We start from the raw sequence: 21,876 nt of genomic DNA, 5'->3' as shown, positions 1-21,876 counted from the left end.
GCCTCTCTGCTTCTGGCTGACTGGCAGCTCCTGTTCCTCTTTGTTTAGGACAAATGCCATCTGGGAGACTTGTTTTGTTGTGGCTTTACAGTTACATGCTGCCTGGGCTGACTGAAGGCACAATAGGTCTGCTCAAAGGCACATAGATTCAAGGTTTTGCTCTAAAATGTCTGCCTGCGTTTTTAGGATAAAGCTGCTACTTCAGGACTGGATATGTCTAAAGCAAAAGTACTCAGCAAATGGAAGTTAAAAATGAAAATACTGGCTATATTATAAGAAAATACAGTAACGAAGTTTGCTGAACTCTAGAGGACAGCAGGTCTGTGGCTTTGCTGCTCATCCTCTCAATGTACTTTGTTAGTTGTTATTTTCCTAGAGTACATGCTGTATTCTGAAAGGGGTTGACAAGGAAAAAATGCTTTGACTTTTAAATAAGCGCCAGACCTAAACCTCTTCCTTAACAGGCAGGGAAGATGAGGAGGGGGTGTCACCCTCTGTGTCAATGACCAGTGGAGCACATAGAGCTCTGCCTGGGGGTGGATGAGGAGCCAACTGAGAGCTTATGGGTCAGGATTACAGGAGGGCAGGGACAGGTGACCTTACAGTGGGGGTCTGCTACAGGCCATCCGATCAGGAAGACCGAGCAGATGAGGTCAATCTACAGATAGGAGCAACCTCATGTTCACAAGCCCTGACCCTCGTGGGGGACTTCAACCACCCCAATATCTGTTGGGGTGGACAGCACAGCAGGGCATAAGCAATCCAGGAGGTTCCTTTAATGCGTTGATGATACCTTCCTCCTCCAAGTGATAGAGGAGCCAATAAGGAGAGGTGCTATGCTGGACCTTGTTCTCGCCATCAAGGGGGGGCTGGTAGGGAATGTGAAGGTCAAGGACAGCCTTGGCTGCAGTGACCATGCCCCTTTTTAGGGCAGTGAGGAGGGCACACAGCAAGCTCGCTACCCTGGACTTTGGGAGAGCAGACTTTGACCATTGCAGGGACCTGCTTGGTAGAGTACAATGGGATAAAGCCCTGGGGGGAAGAGGGCCCCAAGAAAGCTGGTTAATATTCAAGGATCACCTCCTCCAAGCTCAGGAGTGATGCATCCCAACAAAGAGGAAGTCAGGCAAAGATGCCAGAAGGCGAAGAAGAAGCTCCTGGACCAAGTCAAACACAAAAAGGAAGCCTACGGAGGGTAGAAGCAAGGACAGGTAGCCTGGGAGGAGTACAGAGAAATTATCTGAGCAGGCAGGGATCAGGGTAGGAAAGCCAAAGCCCTGACAGAATGAAATCTGGCCAGGGACGTCAAGGGCAGTAAGAAAAACTTCTATAGGTATGTTGATGATAAAAAGAGGACTAGGGAGGCCATTTCTGGAAGGAAACGCGAGGCCTGGCTACCTAGGATATTGGGAAGGCTGAGGTACTGTCACGGCTTGAGGCTAGGCTGGCCACTAACAGATGACAGACACTCTCTTTTAATCCCTCTCCCGTCCCAAAAGGGAAAAGGAGAGAGAATAAGGGAGAGAGACTTTATGGGTTGGAAAAGAGAACTAAAACAGCTTTAATGAAACAATAACAGTAAAAGAAAAGATAATAATAAGAATAAGGAAATAATGAAATAGATACAGTATGTACAAATATATACAAAACCAATACGGAACCCAACTTCCCCCACCCCGATGATGACGATATGTCACCACTACGCTGCAGGGCTGGCACTGGGGCAGTCCCAGGCTGACTGGGCAGCAGACGGTAATGGGATGCAGGAGCTGGACTCAGATGCTAGATTCAGGGATGCACGAGTCGGGAGCGACGACAGAACAGACAGAGTCCTCCTCAGATGTCGACCATCGAAGAAGAGAGCCTGACCCTCGTGATCCCTCAGCTCTATACTGAGTATGACGTGTAAGGGATGGACCACTCTGTGGGTCAGGTTTGGGTCCCCTGTCCGGTTCGCTCCTCCCTGCAGGTGCGACCTTTTTTGTGCTTGCGACCCTTTTCACTCCCAGCACCCCAACACGCAGTACAAGATTTAGCAGTGACCTTGGTCGCTGTAAGAACAAGTACAAGCAAGGGCCTCTCCGCATCCTGTTCCTTGGTACTAGCTATGAACATCAGGCCTGATCACTGCTGGAAGCCGTCACTGTCTGGGAAACATACTGTCGATTTCAGAAAATGCTGTTAGTTAGAGGAGATGTAACTGAAAAGCTAAAGTACTAAACCAGAATTAGTTCTGATTTAGTCCAAACCAGGACGGGTACTAAATAACTTCTTTGACTCAGTCTTCTCCAGGAAGTGCTCCAGCCACACCACCCAAGTTGCAGAAGGCAAAGGCAGGGACTGGGAGAATGAAGAATCGCTCACTGTAGGAGAAGATCAGATTTGAGACTTCTAAGGAGCCTGGAGGTGCACAAGTCCATGAGACTTGAGGAGATGCATCCACAGGTCCTGAGGGAACTGGCGGATGAAGTGGCTAAGCCACTATCCATCATATCTGAGAAGTCATGGCAGTGCGGTGAAGTTCCTGCTGACTGGAAAAGAGGAAACATAAGCCCCATTTTTAAAAAGAGAAAAAAGAAAGACCCCGGGAACTGTAGGCCAGTCAGTGTCACCTCTGTGCCCAGCCAGATCATGGAGCAGATCCTCCTGGAAGCTACCTTAGGGCACATGGAAAATAAGGAGGTGAAGGCAACAGCCAACATGGCTTTGTTAAGGGCAAATTGTGTCTGACAAATTTGATGGCCTTAAATGATGGCGTTACAGCATTGGTGGATAAGGGAAGAGCAACAGCCCTCATCTGCCTGGAGCTGTGCAAAGCATTCGACACTGCCCTGCATGACATCCTTGTCTCTAAATTAGAGAGGAGTGGATATGGTGACTGGACCACGCAGTGGCTAAGGAATCAGCTGGATGGTAGCACTCAAAGAGTCACGGTCAACAGCTCGATGTCTGAGGGGAGACCAGAGACAAGTGGCATTCCTCAGAGGTTAGTGTTGGCACTGGTGCTGTTTGACATCTTTGTTGGCAACATGGACGGTGGGACCAAGTGCACCCTCAGCAAGTTTCCCAATGACACCAAGCTGCGTGGTGTGGGCAACACACTGGAGGGAAGGGGTGGCATCCTGGGGGACCTTGACAGGCTGGAGAGGTGGGCCCATGCAAACCTCATTAAAGTTCAACAAGGCCAAGTGCAAGGTCCTGCACCTGGGTCGGGGCAATCCCAAGCACAAATACAGGCTGGGTGACAAGTGGCTTGAGAGCAGCCCTGGGGAGAAGGACTTGGGGGTGCTGGTGGATGAAAACCTGAATATGAGCCGGCAATGTGCAATAGCCCAGAACATCAGTGATGCCTTGGGCTGCATCAAGAGAAGCGTGGCCAGCAGGTCGAGGGAGCTGGTTCTCCCCCTCTACTCTGCTCTGGTGAAACCTCACCTGGAGTGCTGTGTTCAGCTCTGGAGTCCTCAGCACAGGAGGGATATGGACCTGCTAAAGCGAGTCCAGAGGAGGCCATGAAGATGACGAGCGGGCTGGAGCACCTTCCCTATGATGACAGGTTGAGACAGTTGGGGTTGTTCAGCCTGGAGAAGAGGAGGCTCTGGGGAGACCTTACAGCAGCCTTCCAGTACTTCAAGGGGGCCTACAGGAAAGGTGGGGAGGTGAGTGTGGTGATAGGATGAGGGGACGAGGAGTAATGGTTTCAAACTGATAGAAGGGACATTTAGATTAGATCTTAGGAAGAAGTTCTTTCCTGTGAGGGTGGTGAGGCACTGGCACAGGCTGTCCAGAGAAGCTGTGGCTGCCCCCTCCCTGGCAGTGTTTAAGGCCAGGCTGGATGGGGCTTGGAGCAACCTGGTCTGGTGGGAGGTGTCCCTGCCCATGGCAGGGGGGTTGGAACTGGATGGTCTTTAAGGTCCCTTCCAACCCAACCCATTCTGTAAATGCTGAACACTGCTAATATTGACATGTTTCTCTATAAGCAGTGATCAAAAAAAAGTAAATGCTTGGTTGATCACTCTAGATTTCATAATTTGTTTAGCGCTCTTCATGAATGTTTCTTTTTTTTTTTTTCTGCTGGTTTTTTTTTTTAAGGCCTCTGAAACTTCTAGTCATCCTTTAATGTCATAGCAATAATAGAAAATTTGAATTTTGTTACCACAATAGAATATGACCTTTATAAAAAATCAGATTAAAGATTTTAAACTGATAGAAAAATTATTGTTCAACTTCATACACAAGCCATATATATATATATGTGTGTCCTTAAGCAATAAGGCTTGTACTGAAAGTCCAAGATTGAAAATCAGAAGAAAAAAGGGCACCAAACCTTTTATCTCAGCTGGTGTAGAACATAGTATTCCTCTTTGCTGTTAGCAAAGTAGGTGAAATTTGCATAATAGGTTAAACCGCTATGTTCCAAAAATACGTTTTTTGGAATATAGCGTTAGGTGAACCGCTATGTTCCAAAATTGTATCTCATGAGGAGTATATAAAACTTTTGTTGGTTCTTGTGCTTACATCTCTTAGCCAAATAGTCTCTGTGACTTGGTAGCCCAGAAATTTGTAAGATGGGACAGATGTGTTAGGTATGAGTGCAGTGATAGAAATGTTGAGGTTTTTCTGTTGTAGATAAAACTAAGTGGCACTCTACCTGATTCTTTTTACTATAGTTATTAATGAATTGCACAAGCTTGCAACTCATTGGTGATCCAGGCCCTGCTTAAATTCTCAGCTCTCAGTCTGATTTTATTTAGTGATAGGAAAGGTGTCCAGAAGGGCCATTTTGTTTAGTGAAATAAATTAGTTCACAATTTCAGCATAAGCTGAATGCTAAACTAGAGTAAAACGTGGTGAAAAAGAGGGAGTAGTGAGCAAGGAGAGTCCTCTAGTGTCATACTCTTGTGCCTGTCCTTGTCTCTGTCATCTCCTTCTAGCTTGTGTCCTTCCCCTGCTTTCTCGTCTCCTTTGGTGCAGAGGTCTTAGCCCTGGTCTGTGGTGTTCCAAAACTGAAGTGGAAATGGTGGTACCTGATAGGAAAACTTCTTGGTCATCCTGCTTACTGTAGAATTTATTTTGTTCTAAAAAGTTATTCAAAATCTGTTTTGTATTTTAGAAGCTTATTCCACTAAAATACCACATGTTTGATTTTGGGAAGTACATTGAATAGAAGAATGTACATTTTTATGGAATCCGAGATCTGCATGTACTGTGAGGGTCATATATAGGGGAAAAGAGGATTTATTAAACCCAGTAGAAAGAATGGACCAGGACCTTCCCAGCTCTGTTTGTGTTCTATAAACAGTACTTTATCAGCACCAAATATAATGTAATTGCATGAGCTCAGTTTACTTTTACACCCTTGTTTAGATGCTCTCTGTCTTTGCTCAGCGTGGAATATAACAGGAGGATTAAAGAATATATCAGCATGACTGTAAGTGGTGGACAGCAGTAAACAATAATGTTCTGATGTGGATAGTAGGCCCCAGCCACTCTCGGAGACTTGTTAATAGCAATGAAACAAAATGGCACGCAGGCAATCAAATTAGACTGCATTAAAAACTTGGAATATTCTGCTTTTCTACAGTGTCCCTGCTGATCCAGGGTTGACAATGTGAAGTGGGGAGGAGGAGTTCTTCCTTGAATAGTTGCATAATTGAGACACAGAATAAGCATATGTTATGTTCAGCTAACTGTGGGAACTTAAATGTGTTAACAACAAGAATGTTGTAGCTTCCAATGCACCAGGCTGCTGGCATCACTTAGTCCTTAATTGGAGGTTTATACGAAACCTCATTTTTTGAGTACTGAAACTTATGAATACAAAATAATGTGATAACCAAGACACACATTGTTGGTGTTTAAGAGCACACAGAGTAACTAGTCTGACTTGTCTGTATTCCAGTGTTAATGTGTGTTGTTGTTGTATGTTTTTAGAATTACAATTTTGTATTTTCTTTTTTCTGTGTGGACTTCTTGGTGTTTTCAGTTCAAGTTTGTACAGGCTTAAGTTTGTTCCCAAAGGTGATCTGGAAGACTTTTTTTCTTAACAAATTGAGGTTATGCATGTTATTTTTATGAAGCAGAAAAAACAACTTGAAAAGGCTAAAAAGAAATTCTGTTTTCATTAACCTTCAAAATATCAAGACTGTCAGCCCAGGTCTTCTGCGATTATGCTGAAGGACTGAGATGTATACTGTTAGCTCCTGAATCTTAAATGGAGCAGCATATGTGTTGAATCTTTAATAAATTCATCTTTTATCCAAAATGTTAGACGCTGAAGTGAAGTGGGTGTTAGTAAAAACAAACAAAAGCGGAGTTTTGAGGTTCTGGCTGAAAATCCCTTACTCTGTTACTGCATCTCTTCTGTTTGCTCCTGCCGTGTTACCTTCCCAGTTAGTCTCTAGTTGTAGTGTGCCCTAGTTAGCCAAGACACAACTTCTCAATGTGAGAAAACTTGCAGGGTAAGGATCTGGTGTCTAAAGGCAGCTGCTCTTCTCTCCACCCTGCCCTGCTTGGCAGCAACTGCTGTTTGTCTGAGGCATGGGAATAGTGGTCTCTAATCTGCTTTTGGAAGTTTGTGGGGTTTTCATGCTGTTCATGAGGAACCTGGTAGCAGTAAGGTAGACAGGTAAGTACCAGTCTCAAGGATATCACTGTCAGTTTGAGGACTCTTTGTCTTTGGTAGGTGGTAATGTTTCTCCTCCAAGGACAGACCTTCTATCTGCGAGGCTCATTTTTAGCAGTTGGTAGTTTTCTCCTTGTTGCAGTTTGAAACGGTGAGTAGTGTTGTGCCAACCATCGGATCACTTGCTGTCAAGGAAACAGGGGCTAGGAACAGTCTGAGCTGGTTTCAGGAGTCAGGATTTTCTGTTTTCCCTTGAAGAGCCACTCATTCCCTCAGTGAAGATCACAGTGGTTTGTGCTGAGGTTTGGGCAGAGGCTGTCAGTCTGGGAGTTTTGTCTTTGGGAAAAGAGGCAGGAGAGGTAAGCTCCATTTCCTCTGTACTTTTTCTGATCTGCATACTGGTTTTGGAAATTTATAATATCTTCTGATAGTTCTTCCCAAGTTGCTCTGGGATGTTATGTGTGCGTTCATTCGTCAATAATGGCATGAGTTTAACTAGCAGGTAGTCTGAGTGCAATAATGTTGTGCCACTGCAGAGTTTTTCTGGATTTTTAATAGTAATCCAGGCTGCAAACATCCGAACGTTGGCTTCCTTTACCTCTTACTGTTTACCTGAGATAGGAACATTTTGATGGGAGGAGGTGCTGAGGTTGCTATCCCATGTGTTAGTGGCTTGAGATTTTCAGAAATGAGATATACATAAGCCATTGTTTGACTTTATACATTAATAGGAAATTGTCTTCTCTAATGTAGACTATTACAGCAACCTAAAGCTCAGTGCAGAGTTCTGTCAACTTCTTGCTCTTTTTCCTCAGCCCTCTCCCCATTCCCTCTCTGGTGCTTTTGCTCTCCCTACCTGCTTTTCTGTACCCTTCTTTCTTGTGTCCCTTCCTCATCTCTCTTTGTCATGTGTGTTTTAATTCTGTTTTCTTTGGCGGCTTGGTTGCGTGTTCCTCTTTCTCCTCTCCTTTTCCCCTGAAGAAAACTCAGGCCTCTGTCAAAACTGATCATTGGGCAATCCATGGATTTTAGTTGTCATAAAAACCAAGACTGAGATGATAGCCCTGTGGTCAGGGTCGTGTAAACACTGGCTGGTGGATCGATCATAGAATCATAGAATGCATTGGACTGGAAGGGACCCCCAAAGGTTATCTCGTCCAGTCCCTGGATCCTGGCAGGCTCCTGATGCATCTGGGTACATCTTCATCTTGCCAGCAGGACTGGCTCAGATGCATTGTCCGAGTGGTGGCTTGTCCCACTTGCTGCTGTGGACCAGACATGCAGCATTTGTTACGTCTCAAGACTGTAGACTGCTGGTACTCGACCCTGTGATAGACTTCAGTTTTTCTCACTTGTTAAGTTCTGTAAACAAGAAAAAAGTTTTGTTATTTCTGTAGACAGAAGAGGAACAACCTTTTTATTCTCCATGGAAACTGGATGTATTCAGCATTATACCAGTTTAATATATGGTTGTTTCTAAATCAACCTGGTAAAAAAAAAAATCACTGAATTTTTTCCATGCACATACTTCATCAGAGCTGCTTCGTTTAATGACCAAAGCAAACATACATGTGTTACTTTTTTCCCCCTAACTACTCCTGTAGGAGTTGGAAGGGAATGACCTAGGTTTGAAGCTCTGCTAGGTAGTAGAACTGCTACTTCAGCTTAAGCTGTGTCTGTGCCCTCGGCAAAGCACCACGTGTGTGTGCAAGAGCCTAGAGTCCAGGAACACTGCGAGTATTGAGATGTATCTGAGGAACTGCATTGCTTTGTAAACCTTTTGTCTTTGAGAAGAAAGGAGCAACCTGGTTGTAGTCTGATGCACCATTATTTCCCAGACAGGGAGAGAGAGATAAACCCAGATTTGCCTTTTTTTTTTCCCTTGCAGTGATCCACATCTGTGCCTATTTTTCTTTTTCCCACCCACCTTTTCTTCCCCTACAGAACTGAAATGGCAGCAGATCCCCTCTGTAGTGTGTGTGCGTAGGGACTAAACCCTTGGGAAGCCAAGCTACTCACCAGGACCAGTTATTGCTTATTTAAGTACTAGTCTGGTGGTGATATTTTTAGCACAAAGATTTTTTTTTTTTTTCAGGACTGTTTTTTGCAATTTTAACTAAAAGCAAGAACAAGCCCATTCTAACTTTGTGAGTCTTATTAATGAGGGCAGGGGGAGGAATTTGTTGAATCCTCTGAGCTATATGCCTCCTGGAAATGTATGCCTGGCTGGTAGCTAGAGATGAGGCTGGTAGCCAGGACAGAAAGCTATCGCTTGTTCTCTGCCTGCATGCGAAGGATTTGTTTGTTGCTTGCTGCATGTAATTACTCATCAGCGCTCCTGTAAACTTTAAACTTTTTAAAGCATATTTTTTTACACGCGATCTTCTAGAAATGCTGGTTCTGAAGCTTTTCTTGGAGTTGTAAGTTGTGTGCATGTTTCCAAGGTGCTTTCAGGGTTGTGTGTTGTAGTTTGTAGCTTCCATCATACTAAGTGTGACCTTGGGGTTAATGCATGGATATTGATAGGTAGTAACTTGGCTGTCTTACCAACTTGCAGTTTAGCTTTAGCATGAATTTGTTGTCACCTTCAATTTTATCATGTTGAGATTTGCTTGGTGTTGTAGAATTAATTTGTGACTGTTTGCATCCTTTGGATGCTGTGAGAGCTCTTAAAGTTTTTTATCATTGTGTATCTAGCTAAGAAAGTACTCTTCGCTTAACACTAGTTTATATGCATGCAGATAGTTTTTCACGCTATTATTACGGGTGTGGTGCTTTCACCAGTGGGTTAACTTTGTTCTGGAAAGAGGGGAGAAGTGGAAACATGAAGGAACTTTTGCCACTTCTGCAGTTTTACCTAGAATCAGGTACTGCTCTTAACTAGACTCTGGTTTCTGGGACATTCTGTCTGCAATCCTAATAACGGGTGCATTAGGAAATAAGTGTTTAACTGCTCTTGCTAAGTAATGTGTTGATGAGTATTTTGTCTACTTGTGTTAATAAATGCATGATTGCTTAATAATTCATAGAGTTTATAGTGAACTTAATCTTCAGAATGTCTTGTAAACAAACTGGACAGTGAAGACTAAGCCCCAAAATAAATTTAATGTTGTATTTAAAAAGAAAAACTTCTCTTACATTTTCAAGCTTTCCATCTATAAGGCATTTTAAAGACATGAAAAGTATGCTTGTGATTTGTTTTTCTAAGCTTTCTTTTTCCATTCCTATTCTTTGCTGCCATTTGTGTTACATGCAGGCAACTGGAGTTATTTCGGATGGGGAGAGCAGCTGAGTACGTAACAGTTTGATTTCTTGCAAGTTTTCTGATCCTATAGTGATGCAGCATGCTCCAGTTCAAGGAAAGTGGAAATATTCATGCATATAAGAAATCTGTTCCATCGTATTTTCTTTTACTTTCATTGAATCTTCATATTTGCATGGCTGGATGGCTGTTCGTTTTTTCACTGTTTAGCTTTGTTTTGGCCATGTTTTAAATGAATTGCTTGTGCCTTCTACTGGAATTTGAGGATAAGATGGCAGAATTGCACAATTATTCTTTTTCTGTAAAGGTGGTTCTGGTTTTCTGCTTGCATATGTCTTTTGTGTTGGTCTTCATACCCACGTAAGCACAAATCAGTGTTTGAAGTAACTGAAAAACACAAGGGAATCTGTAGTGATTGTTTTGCTAAGATGCAAAGATATGCTGGAAGTGATCACAGAAATTCCGAGTGCTACAAATAGGGGTAAATCTGAAAGCAAGAGTAGCTGGTGCGCACCAGAGTGACAGAACGGTTGTGTAGGTATTGTAGCATATTCAAGGTTGGTATCGTGGCAAAGGTGGTAGGGCTTTGCTTTAATGTTTACCAGCCTTGAAAATGTAAAACTCGGATGCTGCAGCGGTCTGTGATCTGTGGAGGTAATGCCCACACCTGAAGACTGCTGTGATAACTTCTGCAGAGGCTGCAACGTTTTTGTTAATTTTTCCAGAAAATGTACGTGAAGCATCTTCGCTTTCTGGAAGTCCTGCAGGTTCCAACAGGCAAGGCTTCTGCTCAAGACACACTGCATGGCTTCTACTGCCTGCAGGACCTGCAAAGATTGACCCATCAGTCTTAAAACAAAGATGTCTTCTCTCTGTGTCAAAACCAAGGGTGAGGGTGTTGCTGAGGGAAGCATGCAAAGAAAGGCCATTGTGGCCGCTGCCAGCAGGGAGGAGATTCTGCCTGATGCTTTTCCATTTTTGACATAATGGAGTTTGGAGAGGAAACTCTTACTGCAGCCAACTAACTTAAGTCTAATGTCCAGCTAATGTTACAGCGCATTTCACACATGGACTTGTTCTGCATCTTAGAAGTCTCCCACCATTGACTTCCCATTCTCCTCCCACAATATGTTTTGTCTTCCTTGTTCTTCTGCCTTAACCTTAAGTTCTTTGGGCATCAACAGTGTTGACCATCTTCCTCATGCTGTCAGTGTTGGATGTCTCAGTGTTTGGGATTATTCTCAGAGGTGTGATAAGATAACTGAGAATTAACTAAACTTTTATATACTACTAAAACAAAGATCAGTGTCCTAAATTGCTTTGTTTTATTCCCCATTTTGTGTGTTTGGGAGGGAAGTGGAGTGCTTAGGCATTGGTCAGAGATTTAGGAGGGTTGTGCAGAGGGTATTCCTCCTGCTTATCTGGAGTGTTGGTGGTTTTTTTTTTTTAAGGTACTTGTATTCATGGAGCTCCTTCCCTCCCTCTACTTCATCCTTCCTGTGCTATTCTCTCTGAAGTTGTGTTAGCATCTTTATAGGCAGGCTTGGGGCAGTGTCGATGATGTTTCCAAGTGAACTCCATTAGCTTGATGGTGTAATGAAAAATCTAATTCTAATTGTTAACTTATAACAGCAACTGAGAAGGAAGTAGCAGAAACAACATGTTGGTAGCTGGAAGACTTCTTTCTGGCGAGAGCTTCTTGCAAGAGGAATGCTGTAGCCCAAAGCCTTGCTACTTGGGCAGAGGGTGCTTTAGAAAAGGGACATCTTGTGCTGCTGGCCTGGTTTCATTTTAGGAAGAGGAAAGACTTAAAGAAGTAGGGTAGATGGTCAAGGCAATTTTTGCACTTCAGACTGTCGGTCCAGTTCTTGACTGTTGAGTGTTTCAGCAGCAAAACTGTTTTCAAGTGGCAAAAACAAGGTTATGAAAGCTCTTAAACTGAACTTCCTTTCTTAAGCTTGCTAACTTGCTTTCTTAAAATTATACAAATTTCTAATTTATTTTTAAGTGATGAGGACAATAGGATGGACTGATGACCTGTAAAGTTATACTTAAACAATTTTTCAAAACCTGTGGGTCTTTAGCATGAAGAGCCGTAGAAGAGCCTCAAAAACATGCCCTCATGTGCTTTTGAGACTTTTTTTTTTTCCTCATTGTTACTTCAGTAGTCCTCTTTAAACTAGTAAATGTGTTTTGATTGTAAAATTTCAGGAAGTGTACGTGATTGTAAGAAGTGACTGATGGTTTGGTAGACAATGGAGTATTGGGGTTTGAGACTTAAGGAAAGAAGTTGTTGACAGCCATCGGGAAAAGCAATTTAAGTGGGTGAAGGGTGGGGAAGGTGGGTTGTGAAGGCCCTGGTGTGGAGCTGGCAGAGATCTCTTCTGGACTTGGACTGGAAGTCATTCCTTGAGTTAGTGCACTTTCTTCTCTTCTACTGCTACAAAATAGACAAAAGCTGTGAAAAGCTTGGTGGCTTATTTTGGAGAAGTAGTGAGGATTTTGGGCTATAGAACTTTAATGAACCTCCTTTTTCCTGAGTGCCTGAATTCTTGTCCAAGTTTTTGCTCAAGTTTGAGGAGGGTAACTAAGCTTAGAGACTGGACCCCAGCTCCCAGTGGCTGATGACACATCACTGCTAGAAAAGCAGGAGGCAATTTCAACTTAATGCAACCTTTTCAGAGGAGCTCCTGCTGCATTGTGACATTAAAACAATGAAAACACTTCTGAAAGTGCATTCATTCAGCCACCTGTAATAATTTTGCTGTTAGCTTTCATTCCTGTGCTGAAACTTGATGTAAAGACGCTTGCCAGAGGTTAAATGTGACTAATAGAGCTGGTGTGACAGGACTGTGCAAAGTGGTTTTGAGGTCAGTATATTAAAAACTGTGTGTGTTCTGCCCTGCAGCAGTGGTGTAGTAACTTCTGGAGGTGGGAGTGGAGAGGAATAACAGGGTTCCCAGGAGGCAGTTTGTTTCAGAGAAGTTATCTCCTTTCTTGATTTTCCCTACTCTTTGTAAAATCCTATGGTGTGATGTGTCCAGTGAGTTTTCTTCTTATGATGCCAATATGCATGAATATTCAATTACTAAACATGAACAGCATGCTTCTGCCCTGCCCCTTCAGCCTTACCCCCTCCACTCTCTGCAGAGTGGGTCCAGCGACAAAGGAACAGTTTTCATCCCTTGAGAGCTCTTTGGTATATGTGAAATTACTCAAACTGGGATAAACCAATTACTGACTTTTTATGTTTATTTTAATGTATATTGTTGCTAATTGACTGATCTTCGGCGACTGAGCCTAAGCTACAACTTTCCTTATGGAAAACTTAGTGCATCATCTGTTTGAAGAAGTCAGTGCTTGAATCTATCACACCATGTGTATTTGAGGGATATTTTGCTGAAACAAGGGCTGTAATGCCTGACCCCTCCTTTTGAAGGGATGCTGCATCCCCAAAGCTGTCTCTGCAAATTCTTGTCAGTCTCTTGCTTAAATAAAATTTAAGTGTCAAGTGTGTTAATGAATGGAATCATCACCATGTGCAGGCGTTTCACACTGTGCTTTCTAGCAAAGGTAATGTATGCTATAAACCACATATGGACCAGGTTTTGGTGCTTTTAATCAGGCTGAGCAATGCCTTCATTTATGAACACTTCCTTCACAGAAGTGAGATAGCTCATAGGGTAGGTATAATTCGGCATGAGTAAGTTTCTGGAGTTGGCCCTTGTTTATGAGTCAGTTGAGGATTTCTGCCTGATATTAACATCCATGGATGCTGTAGATGCATAGTGGAAACATCAGAGAGACAATGTGTTCCTGCCGCATTGGTATTTCTGGTAGCTGGAGCCTTGCATCCTTCAAATGTGTCGTCAGGGAGGCATTTTGTGTCATGACCTCTAAGAGACTTCCTCATGCTAAACACCAGAAAGAACTCAGAGGAATTCTGGTGCCACCTTTTATAAACATATATGCTGTAAATGTTTGATTAACCTTTAAGCTAATCAGCTATTTTTAGATGTTGCTTAGAGATACTGTCGTTCCTATGGGAAATCTTTGTTTGATAGTGCAGAGGTGAGATACGATGACTGATTAATAAATCCAGATAGTGCTTCTGCAATAGTCCGATCTGGGAATTCTGAAATCTCTGAGCCCACTGGCTGGGCAGAGTTGCTGACCTGGAGGAGCTGTGTCCTGCTTCCTGATAACCGTAGCTGTGTAAGTCTTTGCACACCCCGATAGTAAGTTTAGGTCAGTATTAGTGAGTTACTGGATTCACTATTTTTTTGACTCAGATAATTGTACCACTGATTTGTATTTGTGATTTTCTGTTGTGGTGAGATGAATTGTTTATCCCCTAAGCTGTTGGTCTGGTGTCTCTTACCGGATCCCAACGTGCCTCAAGCCGCTTCTAGTGCTATAATGATCGTGGAGCCACAGCTGGAGGAACTTTGCATCATACCAGAGTTGTTTAGGCTTTAGCTTAAATGAGAGTTACATCTGATGGAAAGAAGAAATTAGTCCAGCAGCAAAGTGAGGCGTTAGAAAGCTCTTTGAAACAGTATTTATGTCCCAATAAAAGTAATTATTGTGCACTGGACAGTAGTGGCTCAAGTGTTCAGCAATGACATTGCTCAACTGAGTAATAGCTCTTCATCCTTCTGAGGATGGTGTGTGCCTTGTGCCTTTCAAGGTCAGGTTGGACAGGGCTCTGAGCAACCTGATCCAGCTAAAGATGTCCCTGCTCACTGCAGGGGGGTTGGACTAGGTGACCTTTAAAGGTCCCTTGCAGCCCAAACTGTTCTACGATTTTTTTGACCTACAAGTAGATCAGCCCTTGCTCCACAGACTGGAAGTTTGGTCCTCCTCAGAGGGGTTTGACACTTTGCCATATCAAATCATTTTTGTGTAGCACATCTTGAGTGTTTATCCTGAGCACTGAACTGTAATAAAATTGATGGACACTGCTTTTAATAAAACTGAATAAAACACTATATGGTTGTTATTAATTTCTGTTCAATTGACTAGAGACTGACAAGAACTCTGCAGTGTTTGAACTACTAAAAAGCAGGAGGCTTAACTCCGTTTTCAGTGTGGACAACCAAATTGAGCTGATTGTACTTGAGAGAGTAGAGCTGGGCTTTTTCAAGTGGTTTGTATTTTGCAGACATGTTTTCTGTTGGGGTTGTTTTCTACTCCTGCATCCACTTTAGGGCACTGATGCCATCTTACTCAGTTGGCAAAGAACTGAAAGGATCAGTAAGAACACATTTTACCTTTGATTAAAAAAATGGGAATTGAATTGGAGGTGTGGGAAGTGCCAGTGGAAGAAAAAGGAGTTCCTTGATGCTGCATTCCAACTGCTTGGAATTTCAGCAATTAAATTCAGGGGTTTTCTTAAGGATCTTGAATGAAATTGTCACTTTCACGTTATTATTCAGCCTCATGGTGAATGGCTGTGTGGGACACATACTATTGAATAACTTACCAGAAGGGGCTTTAGTTCAGTTGTCCTTTTTAGACAGGCTTTTGGTGTCAGAGTGAGTGAATAATGGCTGATCTTTATTTTCCTTTGTTTCAAGCATGCTAATGGTGCACTCCACTGCCTTATGGTGTGTGTATTCCACTTTCAGCTTGCAAAGATAACCTTGCACCTTGCAGAGCCAAACACAGCTGTACACCAATATTGTATTTTTGATACCTGTCCTCACTATAACTCTGCGTTCTCTTTTTCTGAAGAGTTGGCAAGCAAAAGTGTTTCTTCGGGGAGAGGGACTCACTGAAAAGGAGCTTTTCCCTTTGTGAAGGTTATCATTAGTGTTGACTACTAAACTTAAGCCAACGTGCCTGTGTGTTAAGTGTAGCAATTCTTCCCCTATAAGTAGTAGTATAATTGTTTGTAAGCAGAGCTGCTCTCCCAGTTCTTCTGATTTTCCTACTGAGTGCTTTTCATTAGTTTCTCTTAAAACAAAAAAAAGGACACTAGAAAAAAAAATCCAGAACCCTAGAGTACTGGTTAAGGAAGCTGGGAAGAGGAGAAAGTATTACAACTTAAAGGCTGAAAAGTTTCCAGGAAAGAGCCTCTTTCCATAGAGGAATGTTTTGGGTGTTTTTTTTTTTTTTCTCAATGTATAAGTGTTCATTTTGTCAGCAGCAAAGAACATGAAAATTTGGGTGTTGGGGTGGTTTTTATGTTTGTTTTTTTTAAAAAAAGTCTTAATCTGCTTATTAGGAATTACTAAAGAGAAATAAACTCCTATAATAGGAAGTGGGAAAGGAGAGTATGGAGGCGATCACTGGAATTCCTTGGTACATACTTGGCCGAACTGGAGGTTATGACCAGCTACCAGATGGAGACACATCCATAGCAGAAATAGCGTTTTTTGACATTCTTTAAAAACTAAGTCGGCTTCGTTGTCCCAGCAAGGCAACTTGAGAGAGCTGTACCCTTAACTGCTTTTGTTTCTTAGCCTTTGAAGATGCTGACAGTACTGTGGATGATCGAGACAGTGACTATCGCAGTGAGACAAGTAACAGCATTCCTCCTCCGTACCACACAACTGTGCAGCCCAATGCCTCCGTGCACCAGTTCGCTGTACCGTCACGCCTGCAGCAGCAAGGGGTCTTGCGGGAATCCTGTCCTGACTCCCTCCAAAGTTACGATCTGGATTATCGGGAGCATGCGGCCATCAGGTGGGTGCTGTCTTCTGGGTAGCTCAACTTTTCCCGTTGATTTTCCACAGCAGACCCTGAAGGCACCGTACTAGCAGAGGACGGCAGCTCAAGAGTTCTGAAAGGCTTCTAACAGGAAGGTGTTAGATACTTTATTAACACTAGGACTCTGTTGTGAACCAGGAAGAACCCATAAGGCTATGTGTTACATCAGATCCATCAGTTTAGTGAATTATCTTTTAAAGATTTGCTCAACTCTGAGGTAATTTATTCTTGATTGTGCTTTCATCTTACCTTTTGAAGGCCAGAGCACTAGGTAATTGGTTGTTCTGGTGCCATCGCATGGGTGTACCTCCCAAGCCAGTGAAGCATGGTCTACCAGAGTTACCCTATCAGGAGTTTCTTTCTTGGGGCAGACTTATTTTCTGTTCTGGATTAGCTCCTGTTCTTCTGTTGGCTCTGCCAAAACAATATCTTCAACAAGGAAGTCTGTAACCCACTAGAGGTTTTTTTTCTGTTACCGTGTAGCAATGTTGAATAGTATGTTTTCTCTTTTGGTTTCCTTTTTCTATCTGTATGAAAGGATACTTTTACTTGTGCTAAATTAGCTTTTTGACTCTAAATCTGCAGTTTCACAACTGCTTTTATATTTAATTATTAAGTATTAGAGCATTAATGCCGGATCCTGCACTTGGGTCACAACAACCCCATGCAGCGCTACAGGCTTGGGGATGAGTGGCTGGAAAGCTGCCCGGCGGAAAAGGCCCTGGGGGTGCTGGTCGACAGCCGGCTGGACATGAGCCAGCAGCGTGCCCATGTGGCCAAGAAGGCCAACAGCATCCTGGCCTGTATCAGAAGTGGTGTGGCCAGCAGGAGCAGGGAGGTGATCGTGCCCCTGTACTGGGCACTGGTGAGGCCGCCCCTCGAATGCTGTGTGCAGTTTTGGGCCCCCCACTGCAAGGACATTGAGGTGCTGGAGCGTGTCCAGAGAAGGGCAACGAAGCTGGTGAGGGGTCTGGAGAACAGGTCTGGTGAGGAGCGGCTGAGGGACCTGGGGTTGTTTAGTCTGGAGAAGAGGAGGGTGAGGGTAGACCTTATTGCTCTCTACAACTGCCTGAGAGGACATTGTAGAGAGGCAGGTGCTGGTCTCTTCTCACAGGTAACTAATGATAGAACAAGAGGGAATGGACTCAAGCTGCACCAGGGTAGGTTTAGGCTTGACATTTGGAAACGTTTTTTCACTGAAAGGGTTGTCAGGCATTGGAATAGGTGGTTGAGTCACCATCCCTTAATGTGTTTAAAGGTTGTTTAGGGGTGGTGCTTGGAGATACAGTTTAGGGGTGTACTTGGTAGAGTAGGGTTGATGGTTGGACTTTATGATCTCAAAGGTCTTTGCTAACCTGAATGATTCTGTGATTCTATGATTCTATTAACTTACCAGGGTCAGTGGTGGGGAGCTAGAACTGGTTGTGCTGGGAACTGTACAAACTGTTGCAAATAAAGGATGGGTTAAGTTTAAGGGAAAAGCAGAAAGACTTTGGCAGTGCTGGTCAGCTTGGTAAAAGTGGGTGTGTAGAACAGGCCATGCTACTGTTTCTGCCTTTGTTGTGGAAGGAAGAGGCAGTTGCTTAAACACTGTCACAGTTAGAGGTGCAGGATTTTATATGTATTATAACTGATTTGTTCTACCTTATCCCCCTTAGTAAGAATGTTCTTGTTTCCTGAAGCCTGAACCTGAATTCAGTTGTCCTCATGGGTGTATGACTAAGGCTAAATTTTATTCTTTCTGCCTTATGGTCTTTATGGTAAAAGCTGAAGTTTAATGGTAACGTTTAATTTTGTTACTATTATTGAGATTTCAAGCAGTAGAGGCAAATGTGCCAACAAAATGCATTTACTGCGGTGTGACATGTCATTCTTAGCGGCGTTTTCCTAGTCCATTAAATATCCTATATAAGCATGTTACTTCCATTCCCATGCTCTTCTCTGCTGCTGTTTTGCAGTGTTAAAATTGCTGAAGACATTACTGAGAGTCTGGGAAGATGAGCTGAAGCTTTTTCTTTATGGCAGAGCCAAGCTCAGCAGTGGTATTGGGCCCCCTGCCTGGGGAGGCCAACGGTGGATGGGTGTTTTTGCAGTCATGTGACTTCTTGGGGTGGCATTGACAATACAAGTAACCTTTCATGGCTCACCTTGCTTGGAGGCAGGGGATGTGTGAATTTCTAACTGTATCTAATGGATAAATGTTTTTGTAAGACCTTCCAAAGAAGCACTTCTGGCTTGCGTTGTTAAAGAATACCATGATGGAACATGTTTGGCTTTTCTTTTTGATTTTCTGAAGGTATTGATATGAAAGGATCTGGACTGATAAACTTTATTTAAAAACAATGAGCTTTGTAATCTGCTCTGGTCTAAAATTACTTTCACAAGAAGGCAAGTCCTAGATGGTGATTGATGCCCTCTGAGCATTCTTGTTCCTATGTGCGTTTTCCACATGTCCAGCAAGACTTTTTGCTACATATTTAATCTTAAAACCTAGAAAATGCAAATAAGCTTTCCAAAGACTTTATGTGGGATTCTCTTTCTTACCAGGGAGGTATTTCTAACGATATCTGGCTGAAAAGAAGCACATGGGTAGATCTTAAATATTTTCAAAACACAGTTGTAGTTGAGTATTGCAAAAGCAAATTGTGTTGACTTTTGCTCCTGGCAGCTCTACGTACCATGGACCAGGCAGCCACCTGATGAAATCAGTGTTCCTGGCAGACTGCAGTTGGTGATGGCTGAGGAAATGACAGCTTGTAGGAGGCTGTCCTGGTCAGACTCAAGAGGAACCAGACAAGGTTCTGCTAGAACCTGTATTGAATTGGGCAGAAAGTTGTCTGTGCCAAAATGCTTCAATTGAAACTGGCTGCACTAACACTTGTTTTTTTTTCTTATAACATTTCTGTTTGTCTTGAAAACTTCTGAACTTTTTATCAGCTGTTACACTTTGATAGAAGTATATGTATTTTATTCCCCCCTGTCCTAAGGATAACAAGAATTATTCTTATTTATCCTTGGAGTACGTTTTGCTGCCAACAGCCAGTTTGGCTTCAGAATAGCAGTCATCTTCCCCTTGGATTCTTTTTTTTTTTAAGCACTAGCTTTTCTTTGCAATGTTAATTTTGTGTAACCATGTGTCCTCCATGTCTCCCTGCTCTTGCTCTATTTACTTCCAAGGCGATATGATAGCATAGATTCCACTGTGAGTGGCCGAACTGACCTAGAGTCCACATCCGAGTCTAGTCAAATGACAAGCTGCCAGTGCTCACTAGAGAGCAGGCGCTCTCTAGATCTGTCTGATAGGTGGGTTGACCTCTTTACAGCCTGTATGTGCCTGTCTCCTTGCTGTTGCTGATGTGAAGTGGTCTTGTGATACTTTTCAGCTGATACTCACTGTTTGCCTTGGCTCTTTAAGATCTGTTGTAATTTAATGCTGGGCCGATGTCATCTTTTTCTCCTTTCAGGTGTTGGACTTCTTGTCATTGCTTTATTGCTAGTAAAAGGAATGTTTTGTAGAAGAGAAGGGGAAACACATATTGGGAGGGTGGGGGGGAGGAGGAGGTCAATTAGAAAGAAAAGTAATTTCCTTTATACCTTAGTCAGTTAACTGTTGGTTCAGCATTTACAGCTAATGGCTCTTCAGGTGTTCATGTAACTCCCATTGCTTTCAGCTGAGATTTGGAAGGGCTTGATCCAGTAACTATGGTGGCTCTGGGAGTCTTTTAAATTTCATTAGCTTTTTAAAGAAAATTATTTCAATTACCAGCTTAAAATTGCAAGCAAGAAGTCTAGTAAGTGTTCTAAACTGTGTACAACAGGGTTCATTTAAAGTAGTGAGTATCTTTCTGATTAACGTAAGTTAGCTGATACTGGTGGGAATGAAGCACTGAAGCAGCAGTAGTGAAAATGCAACAACCTATTTCTCTTTTAGGGCTGTCCCATCAGTATCCTATATTGAGGTGCCCCAGGCAACTCTCAAGGTGAAGACTCTTGTATTAACAGTATTCATACAATGCCCATGTGCCCTTGCCATTTTCCTTCTCTTGCCCTGTGCTTACAGGGTCAGGGCATGCATGCCCTCATGCTCCTTAGTTCTCAGCAGTGAATGATGTGAGACAAAGCTGCAGTGTGTCTTTCAGATGAGCATTTTAGTTTTTTTACATCCACTTTCTACCTGTTTATTTTTATGTAAGCTGACAGGAACTGTTCTTGTGAGATTTAGATAAGGAGGAAGCTTTCTTGATACTAGTCTTCCAGTTGTTGAACAATTGAGATAATCCTTCTGATCAAGGGCTAGGAATTAATCCCAAAACATCAAGAGTCATTTGCTTGGGCTTCTAGGAAGCTTCATTTGTTTGATAGCAAAACACTAGCTCCTTTAATCCATTCTCCCACAATGGACAAGTATAGATTGCTGGATCTGTTTAGATGCATTATAAATGGGAAGTACAGATCCTGAAAAGCATCTGAGGCTTATGATGGGGTAATATCAATCGCCAATGTTTTGTTTTGCCTTCTGATCCAGTAACTGCTCTGAGGATCTTAATTTTGTGTTGGTAGGAGCCCACTGAGGGCATTATCTGCACAGAGAGCCCTCCCAGCAAAGAGGAGTGATGGAGTAGCTGGAACTCCTCGTGTTGCTGGTGTGCACAGTTTGCATTTTGTCCCCTGTCCCCACTTCCCTGGAGCCCAGTGGCTGCTGAGTCTTTGCATGCAGTGTCTGCTCTGTAGCCACCCTTGGGAGAAAGTAAGCGCCTGCATGCTTTATGAATACTGCTAAAACAAAGTCTGCAGCCTAGAGTGACTGAAATGCATTTATAGCATAGTGGAATGGTGTGTGTGGGCACTGTATCTCAAAGTAGTCCTGTTACTGTAATATAAGTGACTTTTTTCAACATGCCTAAAAAAGTAACAGCAGAGTACTGGTACAGCCAAGGCTGTGTGCCCTCATTTGATCACAAAAAGCTGTTCTCCTTCAAACAGGCATTTCTAAATTTTGTGTAACTGGTGGAATATCATAACTCATGCTGCTTTTTTGACTACTTGATTGAAATGTAATGGTGGTAGATTGGCAGGTTTTCAGGTTTTATTTTTTTATCTCTGGATGTTTCTGATTTTAATTTTCCTTTATTTAATGCATGTTTTTTTAATTACTATTTTTTCTGTCCTTTCTAGAGCTTTTTAAAAAAACTGTTATTTTTTCCCTTCCTTTTTTTTTTTTTTTTACTGTCTCTTTTCCTTTCCCTCCCATCTCCTTTATTTCTCACCTTAGACAAGG

General features: G+C 42.8%; 1 protein-coding gene across 2 annotated transcripts in view; it reads left to right on the top strand.

The window, feature by feature from the left end:
- Positions 1-21,876, top strand: part of UNC13B (unc-13 homolog B) — a 195,971-nt gene that overhangs the window by 26,088 nt on the left and 148,007 nt on the right. For both annotated transcript variants that reach the window (XM_086479680.1, XM_086479681.1), the window contains one exon: positions 16,352-16,574. In XM_086479680.1, the coding sequence (XP_086335806.1) occupies positions 16,352-16,574 (223 nt within the window). The remainder of the gene's footprint in view (positions 1-16,351; positions 16,575-21,876) is intronic.

Source organism: Leptosomus discolor, chromosome Z (assembly GCF_034619465.1).
Source record: "Leptosomus discolor isolate bLepDis1 chromosome Z, bLepDis1.hap2, whole genome shotgun sequence".
In the NCBI taxonomy this organism is placed as follows: Eukaryota; Metazoa; Chordata; class Aves; order Leptosomiformes; family Leptosomidae; genus Leptosomus; species Leptosomus discolor.
The sequence above is the reverse complement of the archived record's forward strand: the minus strand, read 5'-3'. Positions and strand labels throughout refer to the sequence as shown.